We start from the raw sequence: 23,686 nt of genomic DNA, 5'->3' as shown, positions 1-23,686 counted from the left end.
TGTTGCGTGGCGTGGAGGTGGCCGCGTCAGGCCGGGGGGAACGAAGGAGGGGAGCGTGCGGGCGCTCGTCAGAGTCGGCGCGAGGTTCCCTCCGAGGCGCCCGGGCCCCCGCCGCCTGAGCGGCCTCGCCGGCGCCCCGCGCGCCGAGGTGGGGGTCCGGGCTCGTGGCGGCGTGGGCTCTGGGCCGGGCGGAGTTGGAGGGCGGGCCGCCGGCTGCCCCCCGCGCCCGGAATGAGTAGTCTCCGCCGGCCCCGGGCGGGAGGCCCGTGGGTCCCGCCGCTCCTACGCTCCCTGTTGGGCCCCCGTCGCTCTGCGGCTGCCGGGTCCCCTGGCGAGGCCCGGCCGGTCGCCGCGCCCGCAGCCTGTCCCCGACGCCCCTGCGCCCCACGTGCCGCCGCCCGAGGAGGCCCTGGCCGCCCCTGGTCCGGTCTCCAGTGTCCACTGCGCATCCGGTCACTCCGTGTCGTCCTGTCGTGCGGGTCGTGCTCCAGCCGGGTGCCCCGCAGCGTGCCCGTTTAACGCGCTCGCGGGCAGGGTTTCAGGGCGCCCGCCCCCCGGGGGTCGGGGGGAAGCGGCGTCGGCTGCCGCGGTGCCGACGGGCGTGCGCGGGCTGGGTGACGCTCTGACGGCTCCCGCCTCGTCGACTCCCCCGCCGCCCGACGTGGACCCCGGGAGTTCTTCCTCCAGGCCGCCCTCTCTCCCTCCCTTCCTCCACGCGGCCTGCAGCGTCGTCCCTCCAGCCCGCGCTGCTGGGGACGTCTGGGCTGTCGCTTGTGCCGCCGCGCCTGCGGTGCTCTCGCTGACCCGGCCGCCCTCGTCCGGGCGACACGCGGGGATCCCGGGCAGCCCCCGCCCGCGGCCGGCTCTGGCACGGAGGGGACAGCGGGGCGGGGACCTCCTCGGTTCCTGGCGGCGCTCTCCCGAGGCGGAACCCCCACATTCCAAAACTCACACGGGCCAGTTTATGTAAAAATTTATTTGACCAAAATGTAGAAAAAGTGATACTGTTACATATGATACAGCTGCAGGAATCTAGAGAAGTGTGGGTTTTATTCAGCTCCCAACTTGCTAGTGTACCTCCTGGGTAGTGTGACGCTTAATAAATAGGAGCGAGGGGCAGAGGGCGCAGGAGCAGGAGCGGGGAGTGAGCGGCGCGGTGTAAACTTGAGCGCCCGCGCTGGGCAGTGCGGGATGGTGCAGCGGGGATGCCCCTGAGAAGCAGAAACGTAACAGCGCCAAAATGGGCAGCCTGTCTACAGAATCCTCCATGTCCAGTTTAATCAGGAGCGTCTTGGTCTTTTGTTAACTTGGTCCTAAAGAAGGAACTAAAGTCCTAGAGAGTAGGATGAAAAATCTTCAATTTTTCATTCCCTTAAGTACGGAGGAGATGAAGTTAGCCAATTACTTTTTTATCTCTACTTCTGCCCAGTATGTGTTAGTACAAAAACACTCTTGCTCAATTATTGATGGCTCCCACTCTTTCTGATAGGGCTTCTCTGAAGAGGACTGAATTTCAACATATTCCTTCCTGCTGAGTGGATGGCCTCATGTCAGAGCAGACAAGCGTGGGTCGTTATTTGAGTAACACATCTGCTCCTCAGAACAACTTTAGAGTAAAACAGGTAGAAGAGCATAACATCAAAGATCTGTCCAGAAAATATTTGGGTAATTATTATGACTTTTTCCCGAGCATTCTCATGCTGACTGCTCAGAGGATGTTTGTTCTGCACGGTGGAGTGTGGAAAAGAGCCAGCATGATTAGGTTAATCTATCTTGGGTTTATGACTTCCCACAATAGTTCCTTTTTTTTTTTCTTTGCTCTGGATGGAAAATCCCCACCCATTTTAATGTGATGGTCCTTGGCCTCCTGTAGTGTGACTTGTGGTGGCCGGGAAGGTTACATCCATCAGCCTTTTAAATTGACCCATGACTAGATATTGGGGTCTACTTTGAAACTGTGCTTGCCTGCTCTCCCAGGAACCAAATGCCCTCAGTCTTAAGAGAGTATGCTCAATACGAAATACCCTGCCTACCTTAGGAAGAAATGCCACTTAAGGATAGGAGTAAAGCTGAAAAAGCTGGTGCTATTTGAAAAAAAGGAAGGAATCAGATTTAACTGGTGCTCAAAGCTTCTCTGATACAAAATATTTGGTCATGTATTCATAATTTGCTTGACATTTCCAGTAAAGCGAAGATGCAGTAACAAACTTCTTACAAGAGAAGAGAGAGACACGGAGCTCTCGAGTTTCTGTTGGAACAAGACTCTTCTGTTTTGGTTATATACAGTTAAGTTCGTTTAGCGTCTGATCCAGTGTCTGATGTAAGCCCACGTTCTCTTCTTTGGCCTGAGCAAGTTTTTCTGGTGAGGATTAAGAGTAGGGGAAAAAATAAATTAATAAGCATCTTTGTTAAAGGAGAAAAAGAAAAGCGTTCTAAACTCCAAACCGTCAGAATGAGAGTCATAGCAGAGAAGGTACTTTGCATTTTAAGTGCAGCAGAACACCACAGAATAGAGATCAAGTACCCAATTTGGGAGCTGGATAGGGTCGCAAGATAAAGTACAGGGTATTGAGTTAAATTTTAATTTCAGATAAATGAGAAGTTTTTAGCATAAATATACTCCAAATATTACATGATATATCAAAAAATTATTCATTGCCTATCAGATTTACCTAGTTGTCCTGTATTTTAATTTGCTAATAAATCTGGCGGTCCTAGAGTCAGAACACCTGGATTGAAGCCCCAGGTGTGCCACCAAAGTAAGCATTTAACTTTTCTAGGTCTGTTTCCCCATCTGTCAAATGGGGATGACAATACCAATGTGGTATAGAAGTTATTATAAGGAACAAATGAGAAATGCTTTAGAACTTAGGAAGTGCTACAAACATAAGATATTAGTCCTAGGTATGGGTTACTTAATACATTTTCCTCCTAGTGCCAGTTAATTAGTCCTTCCTCGAGCCTTTGGGAGGAAAACGCAGTCCTGTAACTCATCTTTCCTTTGGAGTTTCTGGGAATGGCTGTTTAAATTCCAGGCGTCATTGTGGTATTGTGTCTGTGTGTCCGTAGCAATGTCATCAAACTCAGGCAAATGCAACATGGCTGAAATTTAAGCGACTATGGGTATGTTATTAAGTGACTGAGCCGATGAGATAGATTTAAAAAAAAGAAAAAGTAAGATGCCATTAAGAGCTCTGCATGACAGAGCACGAGAGAGAACCAGTTTGCAATGAGCGATGGCCGATAAGGGACTAGGCCAAGACTCATTAAAATACTGGAGGAAAGCAAAAACGCCTCATAAAATGTGATAGGATCAGCTTGGAACTTTTCAGAAAGGAACGAAAAATGACGGCCAGGATGGCAGCCTTTCAACTCCAACCACTGAACCTTTCATTTGACGAGGCCCTTACTACTCAGGCGACTATGACCTGGGAGGGTTCTTTCAGACAGAGAACAGTGACCTGGGCCTGTCCAGTCTGGATGCACACACAGCGACTGTGTGCCTACTATACACGAGCCAGTTTCTCCGTTATCTCATTTAATCCTCGCAGTGACTGACATATCACCTTTATTTTGCAGAAAACCTAAGTAGCTTGTTCAAGGTCGCACAGCTAAAGTGGTAGGGCTAGAATCCAAAGCCAGATGGCCCGGCTACAAATCCTGACCTCACCTCACTTAGATTCCCTGGCATCCACTTTGTTATTAGGTCTGAGATAACTTTCCCTTAAAGTGATGATTGCCCTCGAGAACTGTGACAGGCCCACAGACTGTCAACAGGAAGCAGCAGGTCTCCAAGCCCCGATCTCTGAATGAAGTTCCACCTGGTGCTTAGTGAGGTGAATGACTGGATGGGCAGGGCTGTAGTTATTCAAAGGGTGGAGGCTACAGATGTCTGGAAAACTCCCAGGAACAAATACAGAGAGAGCAAACCAAAAACACTCACCCCTACAGTCTGTAATCTTTCCAAGGGCATACGGATGGCGGTGTGTGAGGAGGGTAGTTTATGCAAAAGTTCAGGGAGGACGGCAGTTAGCAACAGAAGTGGTGGGTGGAAGGGTGTGGGGAGTAGGGGAGATGTATTCTGGAGGAATGAATATAAACAATTGGGTTCTTACCTGAATAAAAAAATAACAGGACGAGGAATAACAAGCTACAGTGACCAAACATGGATGATGCTAATTGGAGATTTTCATGCCATTTTTCAGGCTCAGGGGGCAGTCTGGAAAATGTGGCTCGGACATCAAAATGTCAGTGTTTCTGGGACAATTTGAGGTGGGGGGGTGGGCGCAGGGGAGAAATGGATAGACCGTTTGAAATTTGGATTCTTTTGGAAAAATCCATGAGCTTTTAGTTACTGTAAGCATGACCTTTTAACCCCCAGAGGCCAACATTTTTAAGCCAAAGCAGGGTTCCTGGTTACCGTTAACTCAGGTATGAGGGGAGACAGATGTTAGCATCTCAGGCAACTCCGTTTGGAACTGAGGAAAGAATCACTTCACTTCCTCTCTTTGGCATTCCAGCAATTTCCACTCCCTTTTCCTGTTAATGGGATGCCCTTTAATTCCTTGTGTGGTCGTTTTCTAATGGCAGGGTACAGAAGTGAGCTTCACGGGTGAACTTCCTCCCAGCACTGGGAGCTGGAGAGATGTGCCACCAACAGTGAAGACAGAGGGAGCCCTAGGCACCATTCTCAGAGCACAGTAACACAGAGAAAACAAGCGCAGAGAGGAGGAATAAGGAGACCCAAATCCACCGCCACTGTTTGAATCTATGGATCATGCCCAGTCAAGGGTAGCCTCTTTTAGACACAAACCAGTTTTTGCAAGTTCTGCTGCCTCTATTAAGCTCCTTAAGAGGTTGGATGAGCTTCCATTCAAAATAATTTCTATTGAAGGAAAAACCGCTGTTGGCATGCAGATAGAGTTCGCTAACACCGAGTTTAAGAGCTCATGCCAAACTGGCTTCTGTTTTCGCATTGTCAGAAAAGAATCATGTGGGCATAATTTTCCTTTTGAAATGAGCTCTTCATCTGAACCACCCACTTTCTGTTGCGGCCACGGTCAAGGGCATCACAGCCACGGCTCTAAAGTGGCACGTGGAGAAAATGAAAATGAGAGGGCATGAAGATGAGGACCGCCCGTCTTTGTTTCAGCCAGTCACAGACACAGCAGAAGACGGTTTCAAAGATCAAACCAGGAGGCAGCCAACTGCCCATGGGAGTGGAGGCACCACAGCGAGAAGGCAGACTTCAGGACTGCTAGGACAGAGGGCAGCACCCCGCGGCCTCTTAGAGAGCTCACGTCACTGAGAGCATGGTCCAGCTCCTGGCTGGTGGTCTTGTACTTGAGCTCCTGAGTGTACAGCTTGTCTAGAGGGCGGAGGTCCCCAGGGAGAGAGTTCAGAAGAAGAGGCACAGGGGACAGAACGCAAGGGTCAGAATGGAGTGCCACAGATGAGCAAGGAGAGGAAGAAAAAACAGTGAGAAAACAAAGCATGAACTAGGAGCAAGTTGTGTCCTGTGGGAAACAGATGAGAGAACAAAGCGTCTGTGGAGTGATTTCTCAGGGCCTGAGGCCCTGCAGAGGATTAGTCATAAGGAACCTTTCAAGGAGTGGTGACGAGAAAGGCAGAGCGCTCCTCCATCCCCCCAGCCCAAGTTATTTCTGACTTTCGATGATGTCACTCAGTCCAAAGGTTATACTTTGGAACAGGGCATTTTCCCTTATACGGAAACCTCACTTCGCAAACCAAACACTGGGACACATGGTCTGAGGAAGGAGTTTTGCACCCTTTCTGGGTGGAACAGGCAGCCTGGGAGATTTTGTTTGAACCCCAAGATCTGGAATTTCCAAGTTATTTCATGAACACAGGACAGAATTTTTTTAACTTGGAACTCTTCAAGAAATTCTGAGATACGTGGGCACCAGACTCGCAGACTGGCGTCTTTATTCGGGTCTCTACACTCTCTGTATTTCCGTTTTCTCATACTGTGATAAGCTTGGAGCTCTCTGGGAGAAAGCTTCTGTAAAAATGCAAGGCATTTAAAAAATGCAAGGCGTCTCTCAGAAATGAGCAAACTGAAGGAAATTCTAAAGACTTTTTTTAAGTCAGCCATATTTGGGTCTCTGTACTTACATGTGGACCTAATTAAGGAGAGAGATTTTACTTATTGAAAAATTGCAACCCGAGTCTGAGTTTGATTTGTGCTGTCCTGCTCCAGTGCTCCAGACCTGCAGATGTGACATCACTCCACACTTCACTCTCCTAAGGCGGACGAGGCCCAACGCAGCCCCTCCACAGACGACCCCCAACCGCCTGTGGATGTGTCGAGTGTGTGGGGGTGGGGGGGGGAGCAGAGCAAACATAATTAGATGGTCATGTCGTACCTTCCAGGTCATCGATTGTCTTTTCCAGTTTTGCCACTGTTCTCTCTGCAAACTCGGCGCGGGTCTCAGCCTGGAGAAGAAGAAAGGAATCATGAGTGATCACTTCAAGACCAGCCCCAGGAGAAACCCGGACTAGCTGGGCGGGTCACACTCACCTCTTTCAGTTTGTCAGACAGAAGTTTAATTTCTTCTTCGTATTTATCCTCCTTTTCAGAATACTATGGGAGAAACCAAAACACTGCTTTAAAAAAAGGAGGAAAAAAGAGCACAAGAGAATGCAGGCTCCGTGTTCCCTGGAGGAAAGTGTGTGCTTGAAGCGCTACGAACCGGCCTAAGAACCAAAGGAGAGGCGTGGACCTTTGCAGGCAGAAATGTGTGTGGGACTCAGAGTCTGCGGGCCATCCCTCTGGGACGGTGGTGCTCTGAAGGCCTGAGCTGATAACTTGAGGTCAAAGTATGATGAACGTGGGGCAGATGACTGAATGGAAGGCACTTGGCTCAAGGCCCTTCACAGTAGTTGGGCCTAATCTGTTCCTACCCCACTTGCCACCAGCTCCTCAAGGTGCTGGCCGCCTCCTCAACATATTCCGTGTACTCTCCAGTCCCCCAGCCCTTGACTATGGCTGAGTCCCCCAGCATGGAATGTTCCTTTCCCCATTACTACCTCTTAGAAATTCTATGCGTCCTGCAAGGCTTAACTCAGATTCGTATAAGCTAACTTCAGTTAACTGCTCACATGTTACCAGATGTCCTTAATCTCATTTTATAGTTGAGTAAAGAGCCACAGAGAAGTTAAGTCATTTGTCTAGGCTTGCAGGGCTATGAAGTGACCAAGCCATGACTGGAACCGCGCTCTGGGATTTGAGCTCCTGGTCATCATCCTGCTTTACAGCCTTTGTAGACGTCACTCCTTCGTTGTACCTTTCCAAAGGCCCTCTGTTGAAGTCCCAAAACACTTTGTCACTTTGTCAGTCTCTCCCCCTCAACGAGACTCGGAGCTCTCACAAGCGCAGAAGCCGTACTTTCGCTGCTGACACTATCCTGTGGCCCGGGGCGGCAGGTGGCCTGCACACACGGATTGCGTTTCTTCATCAAGTACCCCAGTGTCAAAGACGTGCCCGTACAACGCTAGTACCAGTGACACAGCTCTAACCAAGACAGAGACAGTCCCTGGCCTTAAAGTTTACAGTCTAGCAAGGAAGCCATGCAATTAATTAATTAAGCTAAGTATGATCAACCATCACGAGAGGAACAGAAGCAGGTGGGGCTACAAAGCCAAGAAACACCTAACCCAGATGAGGAACTAGGTAAGACCTCTCAGAAGAAGTGCTGTTTAAGCAGAGGCCTGAAGGATGAATTGGGGGTTCTCAAAGAGAAAAGGGAAGGCCACTCCCGGCTTGAGTGGACAGCAGGCTCAAAGAACCAGAGGTGACGGGAGAACACGGAATGTTTGTGAAACTGAAGTTCAATGCCATGGGAAAGTAGCAGGAGGCGGGAGGGTGAGGAAGAGATGAGGACGGGGAATTCAGCGGGGCTGGCCAGGCACGAGTGTGTACATTGCTCCCCTGCGGTTCTCTCCTGGAGCGACTGCCTTGAGTACTATTTCAACCTAAAAAGTCCAATTCCACCCCTGATATCTGCCGCCCAACCTTCGAGAAGATGTTTCTGGAGGAACCAGGGGACTCAGTTGAGAGTGAGGCTCCGTATTTATACGATTATGCTCAGATCTCCCCAAGAGGAGCCTGACCAGGTACCAATCTCATAGGCCACCTCCACCCTCACTGGAGGTGGGATGAGAGATGATGCTGAGACCCCACGGAAGAGGGAAATCCAGCCACGGGACGCCTCTTTCCGTGGGGGCACCAAACCTCACTGCCGGGCACCAGCTGCTGTGAGCAAACACAGGCAGGTCCCTGACACCTGGCACGCTCCCATGGGCCCTGGGGGAAGCAGCGAAGAGAGTCCGGCAAGTCCCCCAGCGCCTGAGGCCAGCCACCAACCTTCTCAGACGCAGCCTCGAGTGACTTCAGGTTGTTAGTGACGTTCTTGAGTTCTTCTTCCAGGTCGCCACATTTTCTGTGCAAAGACAAAGGATTTTTGTGTCTTATCCTCCCTCATGGCAAATCCTCCTAGAAGAAGTTTTCAAGAGGAGGAATCCACGCCGCCTGGGGCCCCCAGAAGGAATGTGGGAAAAACGTTAATGGCTTTCTCTGAGACTAGCGCTGTGTACTTATCAAAACCCGATCGTGCCAGGCAGAGGCGCAGCAGGCGGAGAAGCATGTGGAAGGTCAGTGAAGCACTCCTGGACTCCCGCCAAGGCTGAGGCCACGGGGACTTGTCAAACCCGTGATTGACGAGGCAGGCTCCGGAAGGTGTGAGAATGGGATGGAGTGCAGGAGGCTGGGGGACAGCCATCAGAGTTTACACTGGACACTCCAGGAAGTGCGCTCGGAACGGATTTGCAAAACCAGACCTCCTTCAGCGTGGCGGGGCGCTCCGTGGAGCTGCATTCTTCCCCCCAGGCCGAGGGGAGAGGCTTCTGGGGTTATGGAGCTTGCAGGATTCTGGGCAAGTGTCTCACCTTTCCCCCAGGAATGTATCACGACAAGCAATGACATCAGGAACAAGGCATGAAACACCACAGGGGCAGCCGGCCTGGTACAGGCCAGCGCTCTGTGAAGAAGGCACCACCTCCTGAGCCATCCTCTCTGGGAGAATGAGACTTCAGGCTTCTCTACTGCCACCCGCCTCACTCCTATTTCCCAACAGCTTTGTGGGAAGAGTCAACATGTGGGCAGCAAGGAAAACAGTTGCCAACCCTCTTTGTCAGCCACGAGGCAAAGGGGAAGGACTGAACAGTGAGTCCCAGACGCCCATCCACTTGCCCAGAGGCCCCAGCTAGAGTCAAACCCCAACCCAGCCAGGCCCTCCCACTGCAGCCCAGGAGCTGAGCGGGGCTCTGCTCGGCCCTGCTCTGCACTCACAGCTCAGACACCTCGGCACGCTCCTCTGCCCTCTCCAGCTCTCCCTCCAGGATGACCAGCTTACGAGCTACCTGCAGAGAGAGAGAGGACTGACTGAGACTGACCCCTAACAGCCACGTCTCGCAGGATGCCCTCCCCCATGCAGATAGCAAGACGACACCCAGACCATCCACAAGGTGGGCTTTCTGCTGCTGCTTCAGCTCAGACAGTCCTGGAGAAAAGCCTCAGGCCCCAGGCGTGAGGCAGGCAGGCAGGGAAGGAGGAGATGAGATCACAAAGGCAGGCAGGAGAGCTTTCAGGGTCTGAAGGCCCACCGCGGGGGACCACGGTTCCCAGTTTTAGCGTAACTTTGCCAAAACCCCCCGCTGCTGGACAAAAAGTGATTTGATCAGTTGGTTTCCCCCCAAGTTAGACAACTGTCACAGAATTCCCCAGGACTTTGTGACACTGTGGAAGATAGTGTTTCCTAGGCAAGTGGCTGTCTCTGGAAAGGAAGAAGTGGGCGCAGAAGGACAGCTGCCCTAACCAAGAGCTTCCTTTAGGCGGCCCCAGGGTCTCCCTATCAAGATCCGTTTCCTCCCCTCTTCCTGCTGCCGCCATCTGCCAGCCCCACTCACCTCCTCGTACTTGCGGTCGGCCTCCTCAGCAATGTGCTTGGCCTCTTTGAGCTGCATCTCCTGAATCTCCATCTTCTCCTCATCTTTCATGGCCCGGTTTTCTATCACCTTCATTCCTCTGCAAGGAGCAACCTCATCGTTACTGCCAAATAACATTCCCGCCTCGTCTTACACCTCCAAGCACCTGCTTGTCTAAACGCTTCTCTGTAGCTACTGAGAGCCAGACTCCAAAGAGGGAGCTGTGGGCTGCTCACATGCCCTTCATCTTCACTGAGCACCGGGCACTGTCTAAGTGCATCCAACCCTACAGCTGCTTCATGAAGTAGTGAGGACAGTATCCCCATTTCACAGAGGAAGGATGCGGGGCGTAGAGAGGCTAAGTAACTTGCTCAAGGTTACGGAGCTAGTAAGTGGCAGAGCTGCGGCTCAGGCCCTGGTGGTCTGGCTCCAGAGTCTGTGCTCCCCTTTCTATCGCCTCACTAGCTAGTAATAAGGCGTACCCGTATGCCAACAGTTAACCCGAGGTGAGGAGAGGTCTGGGCCAGCCTGGCTGTGGGAAGGATGAATTCTGCTGCAGGGGGAGGGGTGTGCATGTGCCATGGAAGGCTGTCCAGAAGAGAGTCCGCAAGAAGAGGGGAAGTTCCTCTTCAGGGAGAGCTGCACAGGAAAGCCCGGGGGAATGAAAGAACTCAGCAGGGAGGCCCGGGTGGCTGGACCACAGGCTGTGTGCCTGAAGGGCGTGCTAAGGGTTTATGCTGAGGGAAGAGGGAACCACAGGAGGGTTTCAAAAGCAGGAGGGAGTGGAAACCAGAATGATGGATGGACTGCAGTGGAAGACCAGGTGCGAGGCAGGTACCAACAAGGTGAGGGGTGAGGAGGGCCAGAACTGAAGTGGATACGTCTGGCTTGGAAAGGACAGTGATCTGGGGACGGCTAGAAGTCTCCCACAACTCAGCCGGCACAAGATGTGCTCACTCTGGCTGCACTGCTTGGAGTGGACTAGGTAAGATCAGACCCTTCCACAGAAGAGGCCAACCCAGGGTAATGCATCCGGGCATGTCGTGCCTGCCCGAGCCGAGGACCACGTACTTCTTGCTGCCTAATAAACCCTTCCATTCATCCTGTCACTACCATGTGCGGCTAACTGTCCACAATGACCTTCGCACCTGTACACGGCCTCAGGATCAGCATGTGAGCAAGCCCAGAAAACCCTCTGCAGGCCTGGAGAGAGCAAAGTGACTTGCCCAGGGCCACACAGTACGTGGCAGTGGAAGGACTTGAATCTGGATCCTCCAGCTCCCAAGGATAGAATTCCTTCTACCAAAATGCAGCAGTCTCCAACAAGGGTGCCAGCAAAGGCCCCAGATGACATGGTACAAACAAGTGAGAAGCTTTCCCAGGCTCTCTGGCTTTGTCCTGGGGAGGTCCTGGGAGTGAGACATCCGGCCAGGCTGGTCTGACAGTGAACATGGGCAGCAGCTAATCCAGGCCCCAGGCACAGCCATGAGCAACTTGTGACCAGACCCTTCACACTTGCCAGTGGCTGCCCTGAGCTGCCACTCTCTTCCTCTATTAAGTGGCTGAAGCAGAGCCTGCACCAGGGTCTGTGCCCTTGGCGCAGGCCGTTCCCCGGCCCAGGAAGAAATTTCCCACATGGGCAATGAGAAAAGTCAGTCTCCAAGATCCCCCAGTTGGTTTTGAATCTCCAGTTTATGGTCACAACAGTACAATCAGGAATGAATCCTCTGGAGGAGTTTAGACCAGAAAACCCTGGCGGATGGGTCCAGTGAGAATTCTGGTGTATCGTGTGGCAGATCCGCAGTGGCCACTGGCCTGGCCCACACCATCACCACACAAGGAACCCATTTACCAACCACAGAGACGGCTGCTTCTGTGAATTGCACAATCTGCCCTCAGTCCTCCAGAGCCTGCGCCAAGGCGTGCCAGAGGACGAGCCCGCCCTGGAGGACACGGCACCTCACGCCACGGAGGCCAGGGGCACTGTTGCGTGCAAGTACATTAACGGCGCTGGTTTGCGTGTGTTGCTGACATGGAGTTGTCACCATTCAGGAGCCCAAAGCCTGCCTGACAGCACTGTTAACAATGATCTGTGCAGAGGGCCCATGCCACCTTTTCATCTGCCCACTTCTCACATCACCCTGGAAGCTGATGTCTTGAGAACATGGACGACATGCGCAGTGGCTTTCAGAGAGAACACGGGAAACAGTGCTCTGCAACGGATCCCCAGTGGCAGTCACACTTGCCGTCTTACATCTGCCCATTTTGCCTTTGTCTGCCTGTCGGGAGTTCTTTGTAACCACCACAATGACGAACACCTCTACACACAGCATGATGCTTTACGAGGCGCTGTCATGCCTCTGTACATATGTGCACACGTGCATGTCCGTGTGATCCCAGCGACTCACCCCAGCTCTGGGCAGGATGATCCCTGTTTTCCAGAAGCAAACACTAATGTTACCAGGTTCAACGTGTCCTTACCTCTCGCTCTCATCTGCAGCCTTTTCTGCCTCCTCCAGCTTCTGCAGGGCTGTGGCCAGTCGCTCTTGAGCCCTGTCCAACTCCTCCTCCACGAGCTGGATGCGTCGATTGAGAGCTGCCACATCCCCTTCGGCCTGGGGAGGTCAGAGGGGCAGCCAGGTTAAGAAGTAACACGCCAGCCAGCAGCGGGAGCCCCTGTCACACGGCGCCCTTCCCTGAGCTAACACGCGTCCCACTCGGGAATCCAGGCGGTAAGGGATTCACCCTCTGGTCTGGAGAAGGTGAATTTTCCATACGATCTTCCCCAAAAACATCAGGGAACATCTGCCGCTCAGTGACAAAGGTGTGTGTCCCCGTACAGGATGGGCGCTCGGGTCAGCATGGAAGAGACAAGTACACTGCGTGCTGTGAGAGCACAATGCTGGCCTCTGTGGGGCTCCTGGAGAGCAAGGCCACCAGCGAGCCGGCTCACCCTGTCATGTACTAGGTTCTGCTCCCAGTCGCCTGAATGGCAAGGTAAACGCAAGGACATGGAAGCCTCAGTCAAATGCTGGCCATGCAGCTGGTGGAGGGAGGGGCAGCCCAGTGGGAGCACCATCCTTAACTAGGTCTGGCTGAGACACGATGGGACAAAAAGATAGAAGAAAGGAAAGAAAACTTGGTTACAGGCACAGAAGAGGTGTGAACAGCGGGAATGGCTTTTCCAGGTGCCTTCACCTACGAAGGTCATGTGGTGGCGAGCATAAAAGCAAGAACTGCATCTCAGGTCAAAGGGCTGGGTCAGAATCCCCACTTGGCCAGTCTGTAGCCACGTGGCCTTGGCAGGAGGCTTCAGCGCCGAGCCTCTCGCACCTGGTTTCTTCCCGCGGCTGTGAGGACTGTCACTGAAGGCCGTGGCGTGCGCCTGGCGCGTGGGAAGCCCCACAAAAGAGCAGCCACGGCCACGGTCCCCTCACTTGCTCCTCGCCTGTCTCGCCCATTCTACAGGTAGGGAGCCCAACAGGCCCAGCTAGGGGAAATTTTGTTCAGTGTCCCAGAGAAACGGCTTCTTGAGCCCCAGCCCAGGGTTCTTTCCTTTCTGAACACCCCCTGCCCCTCGCCCCCCGTCCTACGGAGGCTTCAAGGCCGGCACGCTTAGGCAGGGATGTCGAGAGTTGGTGAAAAAGGGGCCCAACTGAGGGGAGAAGGGGAGGCATGGGTGGGGCCACTCTGGCTTCTTCCTGTCAAGACAGGTAAGACCCCCCGAAGTGAGGAAGACGTACAAACGAAGGGGAAACTGCTCTCCCCCGTCCCCGAGTTGACCCCCTAAGACGGAGAAGCACCATGAGGTCAGAGCTCGGGAAGCCTTCCCAGCCCAGGCCTGGCCGCACGCAGAGGGGAAACTGCCACAGGCGTTTTTGACGGCAGCTCCTTTGAAACACCAATTCGGAGGATCCCTCAAAACCACAGCCTGCTTCCAACAAGTGGGTGTCTTTTGTTCTTCACAACGACATGAGTCTCAACTTCTTCAGCCACCGGGACAGGAATTGACTTTTTTCTCCGGTGGTTTTTAGTACATTAACAAAATTGTACTACCAACGCCAGTATCTAATTTCAGAACATGTTCATCGCCCCTCAAAAGAAACCCCATTTGCATCAGCAGTCAAGGAATTACTTTTGAAGATCATACAGAGGTGCCTGCTTCCTGAGTGGTCTTTAAAAAAAGCGAGCCGCTGCTTATGTGGGGAATTCTGAATCCTGACAACCACACTCTTTGCACATTTTCAACTGTCTGGAAGCAAAAGAATGCGGAGAGGCACACATCCATGCACATACATCCACATGTATGTTTCAGGAAAAACTGCTAGTCACTGCTAGTCATTTTGGGCTCCACCCATTCCTGCAATCAAAGCTTCTACACTCTACAAAGGATTTCCCTTATAAGGTAAAAGAGGCTTGCTAGATACATGTGGCAAAGGAACAGGAAGATGTCGGTTAATCACACAAAAATCTAAATGAAACCAGCTGTCGGAGGCAGACCCAGAAGTCGGCCACACGCCGGCTCCTGGCTTTCTCTACCAGAGACTGAGGAAGGTTTTTTTTCCCTCTGGCTCAATTCCTTTGCCCAGGACCCTTGTTCAGGCTTCTCCCGTTCCTGACCAAGAGAAGCATGCTTTGAAAAGTGAACTCTTAAAAGGACGCCCGACACTTTCCAAAAACATCTTTCCTCCCGACTGGACTGTCCCACTCCCAGGTCTTGGCTCGGGCGGAGGGCCATTTTTAAGAAGGAGTTGTCCTCCCATGAGACGGCCTGGGCTGAGATCAGAGTGCGGGATATGCCGGTTCCGTGTGAAGGAGGCCAGCCAGCTACTGTGGAGGCGTACACTGGGGTTCTGAGACCTCCTCAGGCCAGAGCAGCCCTTGCAGGATTAGAGCTCAGACGCAGGCAAGCGATGAGCAGTCTGGGCGCTTCCCCAGACCGGTCAATACACATGGCAATTCCATTTGGCCAGACATCTTTTCCACTCCGGGGTCCCCAACCAGAGTGCCACTGCTCCAGGAACCCTGGGCTTCCACCCTCCCCCCAATTTTCTGGTCTGAGTCTCTGTACACCCAGGTCTCTTGTCCCAGCAAACTCATATTCTATAAGACCCTGCTCAACCTCCATTTTGAAGCCAACCCCACTGGCTGGCTGCTTCAACGTCATGTTCTCCTAACAGAGCCCAGAAAAGCCGCGGAACACTAATCAGCCTCCCACCCCTTTAGACTGTCGGCTCTTCTGGGGGCAGAGGGAGGGGAGGGGAAAAAACACCAATCGCGCGCCTAGTAAGTGCCTGATGCTAATGCAGGGAAGGTTTCCTCCTGGGCCCTTCCCTGCTATCCTAGGTCGGCATTATTGTCAGCGCTACTGTACAAATGGGGACATACGCTCCTGGGGGTTAAGGACCAAGTGGGACGAGATGGGAAGAGAACACAGATCTCTCCCCAGCCCCAGGGGTTGCCCCCATCTGTCCCGTCCGGACGGACAGTCAGGGGATGGAGAGAGGGCGGTGAGGGCCCCTCCTCATTCAGCCCCATTATCTGCCTCAGGCCCCGCGACATGCAGCGGAGGCTCACCAAACGATCCCAGGGTCGCGGGCCCGGCCCTAACACGCCAAGGGGCTTCTGGAGGAAGGCGGGGTCCCGTGGCCCTGGTTCCCGCGGGCGGCAGCTGGGGAGGGAAAGGCCTCGGCTCCGGGCTGAACTTCCGCCCCCCTCCGGGAGCAGACACGTCGCCGCCGCGCCCCTGGGAACAGCTGGGAAAGTTTCAGCTGCAGCCGGGAAGCGGCGGAAGAGGCGAGAAAGTGCGACACCCCCGCCCCCGGTCCGTGACAGTCACTCCAGCCCCAGACAATGGAAACTCAACGTTTCCACTCTCACTTCCCGCTCCCGGGTCCAGTCGCGGATCCCCACCGCCCCGGACTCCGGCGCCAGGCCCGAGTCGGAGGGCGGCGCCGTGCCCCTACCCCTCTCCCCGCTGCGGGATCGCGCATCCCCCTCGGCCCCATCCCCCCACTTCCCGCTCGGCCAGCCCCGCCCGACCCGGACGCGGCGCCCCCTCCCCCGTCCCCGGCCGAGGAGAGAGGATGGCAGCGGAGGAAGGGGTCTCCGGGGCCGGCCCGCGGGGTGCGGGGCCGCGATCGGGGAGCGGCGGGGCCCGAGGCGCGAAAGCGGGCTCCTGGCGCGGGCAGCGGCGGGCGGGCGGCCGGGGAGCGCGGGAAGGAGGGCAGGGAGGGGCGGGCCGGGCCGGGCCGGGTCGGGCGGGGGGCGCGGGGCCGGGAGGGGGCTCACTTTCTCGCGCCGCTCGCGCTCGCCATCCAGCTCCCGCTGCAGGCCCTGCGCGCGGTCCTCCGCCTCGTCCGCCTGCTGCTGCAGGGCCTGGATCTTGCGTTTCACCGCCTCTAGCGAGTTGAGGCCGGCCATGGCGCGGAGGCGCGGGGGCGCACGCGGCGGCGGCGGGCGCGCGGCTCGGCTCGGCTCCGGCGAGAGCTGCAGCGGCCGCGCCCGGCCCGAGCCTTTGCCTGCGCCCGGCCAGCCCCGCCTCTCCCCGCCCCCGGCCCGGCCGCCGGCGGGGCGCTGAGGTCACCCGCCCGGCCGCCGACGTCAGCACCGCTGGGGGAGGGCCTGCCGTCGGCACCGCTGGCCGCAGCTGCGGGAAAGCGCCCCTGTCCCAGACTTATTTGGAGAAAGCGCCGGGAGGCGCCGCCTCCCCTTCTTCCTGCTGCTCCGCTTCCTCGGGCGCTCGCCCGCGCGCCCGCCCGCCCGGCTCTGCGCACGTACGTCGGCGGCTCTCCTCTCCGTCTGCTCCAGCCTCTCCTGCGCGTCCTGCAGGGCCTCGGAGCGCTGCTCCAGCTCGTCCTCCGTCCCCTTCAGCTTCTTCTGGAGGTGCGACAGCTCCTCCTCCACCTGGGGACAGATGAGGGGCGCGTCAGCCGGGGGCCACGTCCGCGCGGCGCAGGGGCGTGCCCCGCACTCACGAGAGTCCTCTGTCTTTCTCAGCCTCAGTTTCCTCAGCCGTAAAACAGGGAGAACACTACTGTGCACCGCTCAGTGTTCGCTCCCTGGTAATACGATTTCCACATCCTTTCCTTTCCCGGGACCCGCTACCGTTGTTATCTTTTTGGAGCTCCCCCAAGTACTCTTGGGGAATCGATTATAGCTTTTGGGAAAACGTCCCCACACGTTTCCTGGAAACACACGTTCAATTTTGCATCCCACTTTCAGGGGTGCAGCCTCCCCGTGGTCTGGGGTTAAACAGAAAGGGGCTCTCATTCTCTGGGCCTGGACCATCCCCTACTCCCAACCTGTAGTATATGTTTGTCCTCCGCCTACCTAGAATCTGCCATGGCTCCCCATTGCCCAAGAGAGTGGTTTGCAGACTGTCTCACAAAATACCTGGAAGGACTGAAGGGTTCAGACTCCCCCTGCTCCTGGACTTTGGGGGCTTGGCTAGAAGAGAGCTACCCCTCAAAGACCACTTTCCTTGAAGGCTCGGGTTAAATCTTTTAAATTCTTGCAGGTCTGGCTCGTGTTCATTTTAATCAAAATGTCCCCTGCGTTCCCTGCGGTTTCAGCCGGGCTCATCTCGAGTCTTGCCCCGCTCCCGGCACCCTCAGTTTGAGACGCTCAGATCTATGAGATACAAGCCACAGACACCTTCGCCTCTCCCTCTCCATCACCCTCCACCCCCCAGTCAAGGGTCGGCCAGGGAGACTTCTCTGTCACCCCCAGGCTTCATGCTCTCCCCAACTCCGAGCTCTGGGCTGGGGTGCTCAGTCCAGCTTGTGCTGGCTTGATCTGACTCCTGTCTCGGATGCTTTGACCCCTGGTCCTGACCATGCTTGTAGGCTGGACAGGTAGACCTCACTGGGCCCTGTTTCATCTTCCTGCTTCCCTCTCACAGCAGGAAGCCCAGAGAGGTGGAGTGACTTTCCCCAGGTCACACAGCACAGCATTTGAATCCACTTCTCTGAACAGGCCCTCCTGCGGGCCTGGTTTCCCGCATCCCTGACTTCCTTCTCTTCTCTTCTTTCCTGAAGAAAATATGCTATAAAAGCTGCTGTGCCTGCAGCTTCTAGATCGGGCTCCGAATCTGATCTGAGTTACATGCCTGAGATGATGTGCAAATGTGCCAGATGCTGTGTGAGTGTGTGTGTGTGCATGCACAAATTCTTGAAGTGCAAATGTTCCAGAAAGCCCCTCTCCTGGCACCACACGGCTTCTCGTCTCCAGCTGCTGAGCTGAGGGCGGGGAGGGTGGAAGCAGCTCAGGCCTAAGGCAGGGGCTGTGGGGCCTGACCTTGACCTCCAGGCAAGGAGCCCGGAAGCCTGTCTCCAAATCCCAGCTGTATGACCCCGTCCCCTTTTCTGACCTCAGTTTCCTTGTCTGCAAAATGGAAGCCCTGACGTGGTGGTCTCTGAGCACCCCGGCAGTTGCTTTCCAACTTCTGCCTTGACGGAGACGGTGAGCCGGTTTCTTTAAAGACGGGTCAACCTGACCCAGCATCCATCTGAGCTCCTTCCTGCTTTGTGGGGGCAGCGTCCACTGGGTGCCAACTGTGTGCAGGCACGGGGAAAGGCTGGGTGGGGTTTTGATGTTTTTTTACAGCAACGCTGGGATGACAACATTTGGGGCCTGGGATGAGGTGGGCAGGGGCCATGAAGAATTTAGAAGGTGCCAGGCGCAGTACAAATGCCACGAAGCCCCCTGTTATAGAAGGGTAAACTGAGTCCCAGAATGAGGAATGGGCTTGCCCGAGGCCATACAGATGGGGCTTTGAACCCTTGTCTGACTGACTCCAGAGCTGGTTTCTTGACCTCGAGGCTGTGCTGTACCCAATGCCTGGCATGCCCTCCTCCTGCTGACCCTCCACCCAGCCAGTGCCCCCGCCCTGCGGCCTCCTGCCCTGGGCAGAGCCCTCGCCTCCCCCCTGGGTCCTCCCAGGCTCTGTCCCTTCCTCTGGCCTAGCCCTGACCCCTGGGGGAGGGAGTGTCCCTCCATGTTAGCCTCCATCCCCCAGCCTGGGGCTGCCCAGGTCAGGCGGGGGGCTGAGGTCACTCTGAGCCCCAGCGTCGTCCAGCACGGGGCTGGGCTCCACACTCGCCGTGGATCTCAGGGCAAGTTTGCAGAGTGAATCAATGACACACTCCACCCCTTCAGTAGTTGGAACTGGGTATGAAAAATAACTAAGACTGACACAAATCGGGTTCCTTTCACTCTGTCTGAGCTCCAAGCGCAGGGTGTGCCAGCTGGTGGCACCTTGCTGGGGACGGAGGCTTGCCCTGGCTCTGGGAGGTCTCCAACAAATCACTTTCTTCTCTGAGCCTCAGTTTCCCTGCCTGTAAAATGACTGGGTGGGTCAAAGCCTGCACACCTTAGTCCCTGTAAATGGGGCCTTTGGGCAGGACTGAGGCAGGATGTGGGGTCAAAGGCCTGCTGTGGCGGATGTCACTGCCCTGGGAGGGGAGCGGGCGGGAAGCAGGCAGGCTCGGCTCCCGGTCCCGTTCCCACGCTGGACGGACAGGGCCTGGGATCAGCACTTTGCTGGGGGTCCCCGAGGTTTGGGCTGGCCCTGAGAGCCCTCTCCCTGGCCTCTGGGAGTGTAAGGCACTCGGGGTAAGTTGAGTCCCTCGCCCCCTCCTGCCTCTGCTCCCAGGCAGGGCAGGCCATCGGCCCCGTGGGAATCTGGCTGCTGCTTTGGGCCTCTGGGGCCCTGGGTTCCAGGCCCACCCATCAGAAGGCATCATTTGCCTCCATTTCTCAGATCAGAGCACTGAGGGTTCAGAGAAGGGCAGCAACTTGCCCTGAGTTACGAAGCTGGAACACAGTCCAGCTGGCTTCCTGCCCAAGTCCACCCCAATGGGTGCCTTTGTGGAGAAAAAAGAGCACAATGAAAATCCAGTGGAGGCCAGAGAATCTGTCCCTGCCTCCTGGGCCACACAGCTGGCTGGGGGCTTTGAGGAACCTTCCCTTTTGACCTTGTGTCTGCCTTGGGAGGTTATGCTCTATCAGTCACTCACACCTTAATGAGAATTAGAGCCATCGACTTGCTTTTCTCAGAATCCCTGGCTACACCCCTCATGGTGAGGGCTGAATGATGGCAGCCAGCAGCTCAGGGCCAGCTCAGGATGGCTGTCTGTGTTTGCCAGGGAGGGACCCGGGGAGGGAGGAGCAGAGTTCCTGGCAGGAAGCCCTGGGGTGTGGCAGGCCTGTGCGATGTGTCACAGGTGCTTAGGACAGCTCTGGGACACTGGGGGATGGGCAGGCCCAAAGGGGAAATAGGGCGGGGCAGGAAATAATCCCATGTTTCTTGAGTGCTTACTCTGTGCCAGGCGCCAGGGCAAGGGCTCCGCCTGCCCAGCTACCTCTTGTCCTCCCATGATGGCGAGGGAGACACCACTGTTACTTCCCCATCTCACACGGGTGGCCGCCCAGGTACAGAGAGGTGAATGCGTTTGCTTCAGGGCACCCAGCGCCTGAGCCCCGAGCAGGGCCAGTCTGAGCTCATAGCCTGTGCTTTTACCTGCCAAGCCGGCCTGGCATCTGGGCTGGGCACTTGGCATCACTGTCCTGGGCGGCTCCTGGGGCTTATCTGAGACCCTGTTGCTCTAGAGGGCTTGACGGTTGACCCCGAGGGCATGAGTGAGCCCCGTGGGGGCAGGGTGCTATGGATGGGTCGGACCCCCTCTTCTCCTCCTGCCCGCTGCCCTGGCCACCCAGACTGGACAGCTGACTTCCGCTCTGACCCAGCCATGGCTTTGGGACTGCCCAGCCCAGGCCTCTGCCCGCGGTCCCCCCATTAGCTCCTGATCTCCCCCTGTTACCAGGGTCTCCTGGGAATCTCATCCCCAAAGATCTGGGCCCAGGGCCTGTGCTTGCTTCGGGCACCTCTGCCTGCCCCCAGGCTCCTCGTGGGCATGGCAGGGGCACCCCAGACATGCAGGAACACACTGAGATTGCCAGGGTCCCCCCTGAATCTCCAACCACCCAGGTCCCCAGACCCTCACCCAGCTGCCCTTGCCGTGGCCACATGGGCCCCACCACGCATGCACACTCGGCCACCCTCCCTGGACAGTCGCCCATGCGGACCCACAGGCTCACAGTCACACCTGGGTGTGCCGTGACACGGGCACAGGGTCACCCACACTCACCCCCAGCCCCGCACTGCCACCTTCGCCTCGACACATGTGTACACACACACACCCCAACAGAAACAGTCACCCTGACAAGCACACGCAGGCCAACACAGTCACCTCGACACACACACACTCATCCTGACACACGCATATTCCATTACTGTCATGCCAACTTTTGCACAAGCACACACAGCCAGCCTCTCCCCCCTACACACAAGCCCAGGCTGACACCACCATCAACACACACACAGGCTCACAAACACTTCCACACTCTTTCACACCCACTTTCCGATAACCACACACGCATGCCTCTCTCTGCACACACTCATTCTCATGGTCACCTTCACCCCTCCACACTCTCTCCAACCGAAACACACACACACGACACACAACACATGCACACACAGAAATGCTCCGACACGCACAAACACACCTTTCACACACACACAGCGTCCCCCCAGCCACCCTGTCTAACGCTGCCCCACCGATACTCACCCCAACACACCACTCACTCACGTTTGCATGCACAGCTGGCACACAGGCACCCCTCCCTTTCTCTCGCTCTCTCTCCCACTTTGCTCCCTTGTGCCCTGCGGGGGTGGGTCCGGCTGCCCCTCTCCCAGCCCAGGGAGCCCTCCAGGGAACGCAATGGTCCCCTCACTCTTTCTTGCCGGAGTGTCACTCCTGTCTCTGCCCCAACCTCCAAGTTCCAAGGGTTCCCAGACCCTTACCCTTGGCCCCAGAGCCTCGCCTTCTGGGGCAGGAAACCAACTCAGAGAGGGTGCTGGGCAGCCTGGCGTGGCCCAGCAGACGGCACCTCACCTGCTTGCACTTCTCCTCGGCAGCTTTCCTGTCTGACTCAGCCTGCTCGGCCCGGTCGATGGCATTCTCCTTGTCCAGCTTCAGCATCTGCATCTTCTTCTTGATGGCCTCCATGGCTGGGCAGTGGGGGCACGGGCGTGGAGGGCCTGCGGTGGGTGGCGAGTGAGCAGCAAGGGCCGAGGAGGGCCCTTATAGCCTCGCAGGCGGGCGCACCGCCCTGCTGCCAGGCGAGTCTTGGAGGAGGCCCAAGCCCAGGCCGGGCCAGCCGCCACTCGCTCGGCAGGAGAGCCAGGCCAGCTCACCGGCTCCTGCAGCCCTGGCCTTATTTGGGCCTAGGATTTTCTCAAAGAAAAAAAAAAAAAGGCCCGACCCGTTTCCGTTTTAACCTGGTGACACAGGTCCCGTGTGGGTGTGCGGGCAGAGCATTGGCCCAGGAGGACTCTAGCCGCCTGCCGGCTGGCCTCACTTTCCCCATCTGTGGTTGGGAGGGCTGGAGAGGGCTTGTGGGTGGGTGCAGAGTAGGGGTGCAAGGGGTGGGGACACTCCTGTTCTCCCCTCTCCCTTCTGTGTCCTGCCTCCAGATATTGTGGTCAGGACCCCATCCCATCTCCTGCTGCCCCCCAGGGACCTCCCTGGATTGCTCCCACCTCTTTCTGGAGGGTCTCTGTCTCATCATCTTCTCCCTCTGTCTCTCTTTCAGTGACTGTCTCTGCATCTCTCTCCATCTCTCTTTGTCTCTGCATCTCTCTCCATCCCTCTTTGTCTCTGTGTCTCTCTCCATCTGTCTCTGTCTCCCTGTCTCTTTTGGTCTTTTTGTCTTGGACTCTCTCTGTTTCTCTGTCTTTCTCTCTCTCTGTCTCTTCAGGGTCCCCTCTCCCTCTCTCTCTCTCTCTCCTCCTCTATGCCCTATCTCTCTCTGTCTCTGTCCATTGTCTCCCTTGCCCCCCATGGATCTGGCTTTCCAGGGTGGGACTGACCTGGGCTGTCTTTCTCTTGGAAACTCTCAGAGACCAAGGCAGGCCCAGACCAGTCCCTGATGCTCTCCTCAGATCTTGCCCTCCCTTCCGCTCAGAATCTGGCTGTGGCTCCCCAGCACCTGCAGGAACAAGAGACAGCCTTGGCTCCTCAGCGTTCACTCAAGACTCTTGCCCACACCCCTCCTCGACTCTCCCTATATGGGAGCTCAGAGCTCCTCCTGCTGCTTGCCAGGCAGGGCCATCACTTCCCCACCTCCAGGCCTTTGCACATGCAGCCCCCTCGGCCTGTGTGCCTTCCCTCTCATCTCCAGGAATCTGGGCAGGATTTGCTGCCTTCGGAAAGATTAATTTACTCGTTCATTCAGTCGACAAACACAGAGTGCCTCTCACGTGCTGAACCTCAGGAGCATGTGCTCAGAATGTGGGAGCTGCTACTGTTATTGCTATTATTTGATCGTCCGTTTTGGGCTGTGGGCTGCTTTGGGGCAGGCCTGTGCCTCAGTCTTGTCTGTGGCCTCCTGACTGCCTGGTCCCCAGAAGATCAGAAAATCCTTGTTAATTAAAATGAACACCTCCTCCTATACACTCATACTCTCTCTCTCACACACACGATTTCTCTAACTAGGAAGTTTCTCTTCATCCTTCAAAGCCCAGATCAGATGGCTCCTCTTCCAGGAAGCCCTCCTGGACTCCTAGACAGAGCCCTGACCCCCAGCCCAGCATCAAGACTTCTATGTGGGATGGAGT

At 55.8% G+C, this 23,686-nt stretch overlaps 1 protein-coding gene across 2 annotated transcripts; it reads right to left on the bottom strand.

Annotated features, from left to right (window-relative positions):
• Nucleotides 1-958: 958 nt before the first annotated feature.
• TPM4 (tropomyosin 4) lies at nt 959-22,129 on the bottom strand. 2 transcript variants are annotated; one of them, XM_046671530.1, is made up of 9 exons: nt 21,963-22,129; nt 16,786-16,911; nt 12,487-12,620; nt 9,988-10,105; nt 9,371-9,441; nt 8,387-8,462; nt 6,542-6,604; nt 6,387-6,456; nt 959-2,359 (listed from the first exon to the last, which is right to left on the bottom strand). In XM_046671530.1, the coding sequence occupies exons 1-9, from the start codon at nt 22,074-22,076 to the stop codon at nt 2,277-2,279; spliced, it is 855 nt and encodes a 284-aa protein (XP_046527486.1). In that variant the 5' UTR covers nt 22,077-22,129; the 3' UTR covers nt 959-2,276. The 2 variants fall into 2 exon arrangements, with proteins under 2 accessions (XP_046527486.1, XP_046527487.1); XM_046671531.1 differs by lacking the exons at nt 16,786-16,911; nt 21,963-22,129 and adding an exon at nt 16,297-16,559.
• Nucleotides 22,130-23,686: the final 1,557 nt, after the last annotated feature.

Source organism: Equus quagga, chromosome 9 (genome assembly GCF_021613505.1).
Source record: "Equus quagga isolate Etosha38 chromosome 9, UCLA_HA_Equagga_1.0, whole genome shotgun sequence".
Lineage (NCBI taxonomy): Eukaryota > Metazoa > Chordata > Mammalia > Perissodactyla > Equidae > Equus > Equus quagga.
This window is presented reverse-complemented; position numbering and strand designations above follow the sequence as displayed.

Coding starts and splice junctions, on each gene's coding strand:
- TPM4 (XM_046671530.1), bottom strand. CDS start 22,076: ATGGAGGCCATCAAGAAGAAGATGCAGATGCTGAAGCTGGACAAGGAG. Junction 12,621..16,785: donor CGGAGAGGAGAGCCGCCGAC/GTACGTGCGCAG, acceptor TGACCTCCCCAG/GCCGAAGGGGATGTGGCAGC. Junction 9,442..9,987: donor CCGACCGCAAGTACGAGGAG/GTGAGTGGGGCT, acceptor CTCTCTCTGCAG/GTAGCTCGTAAGCTGGTCAT.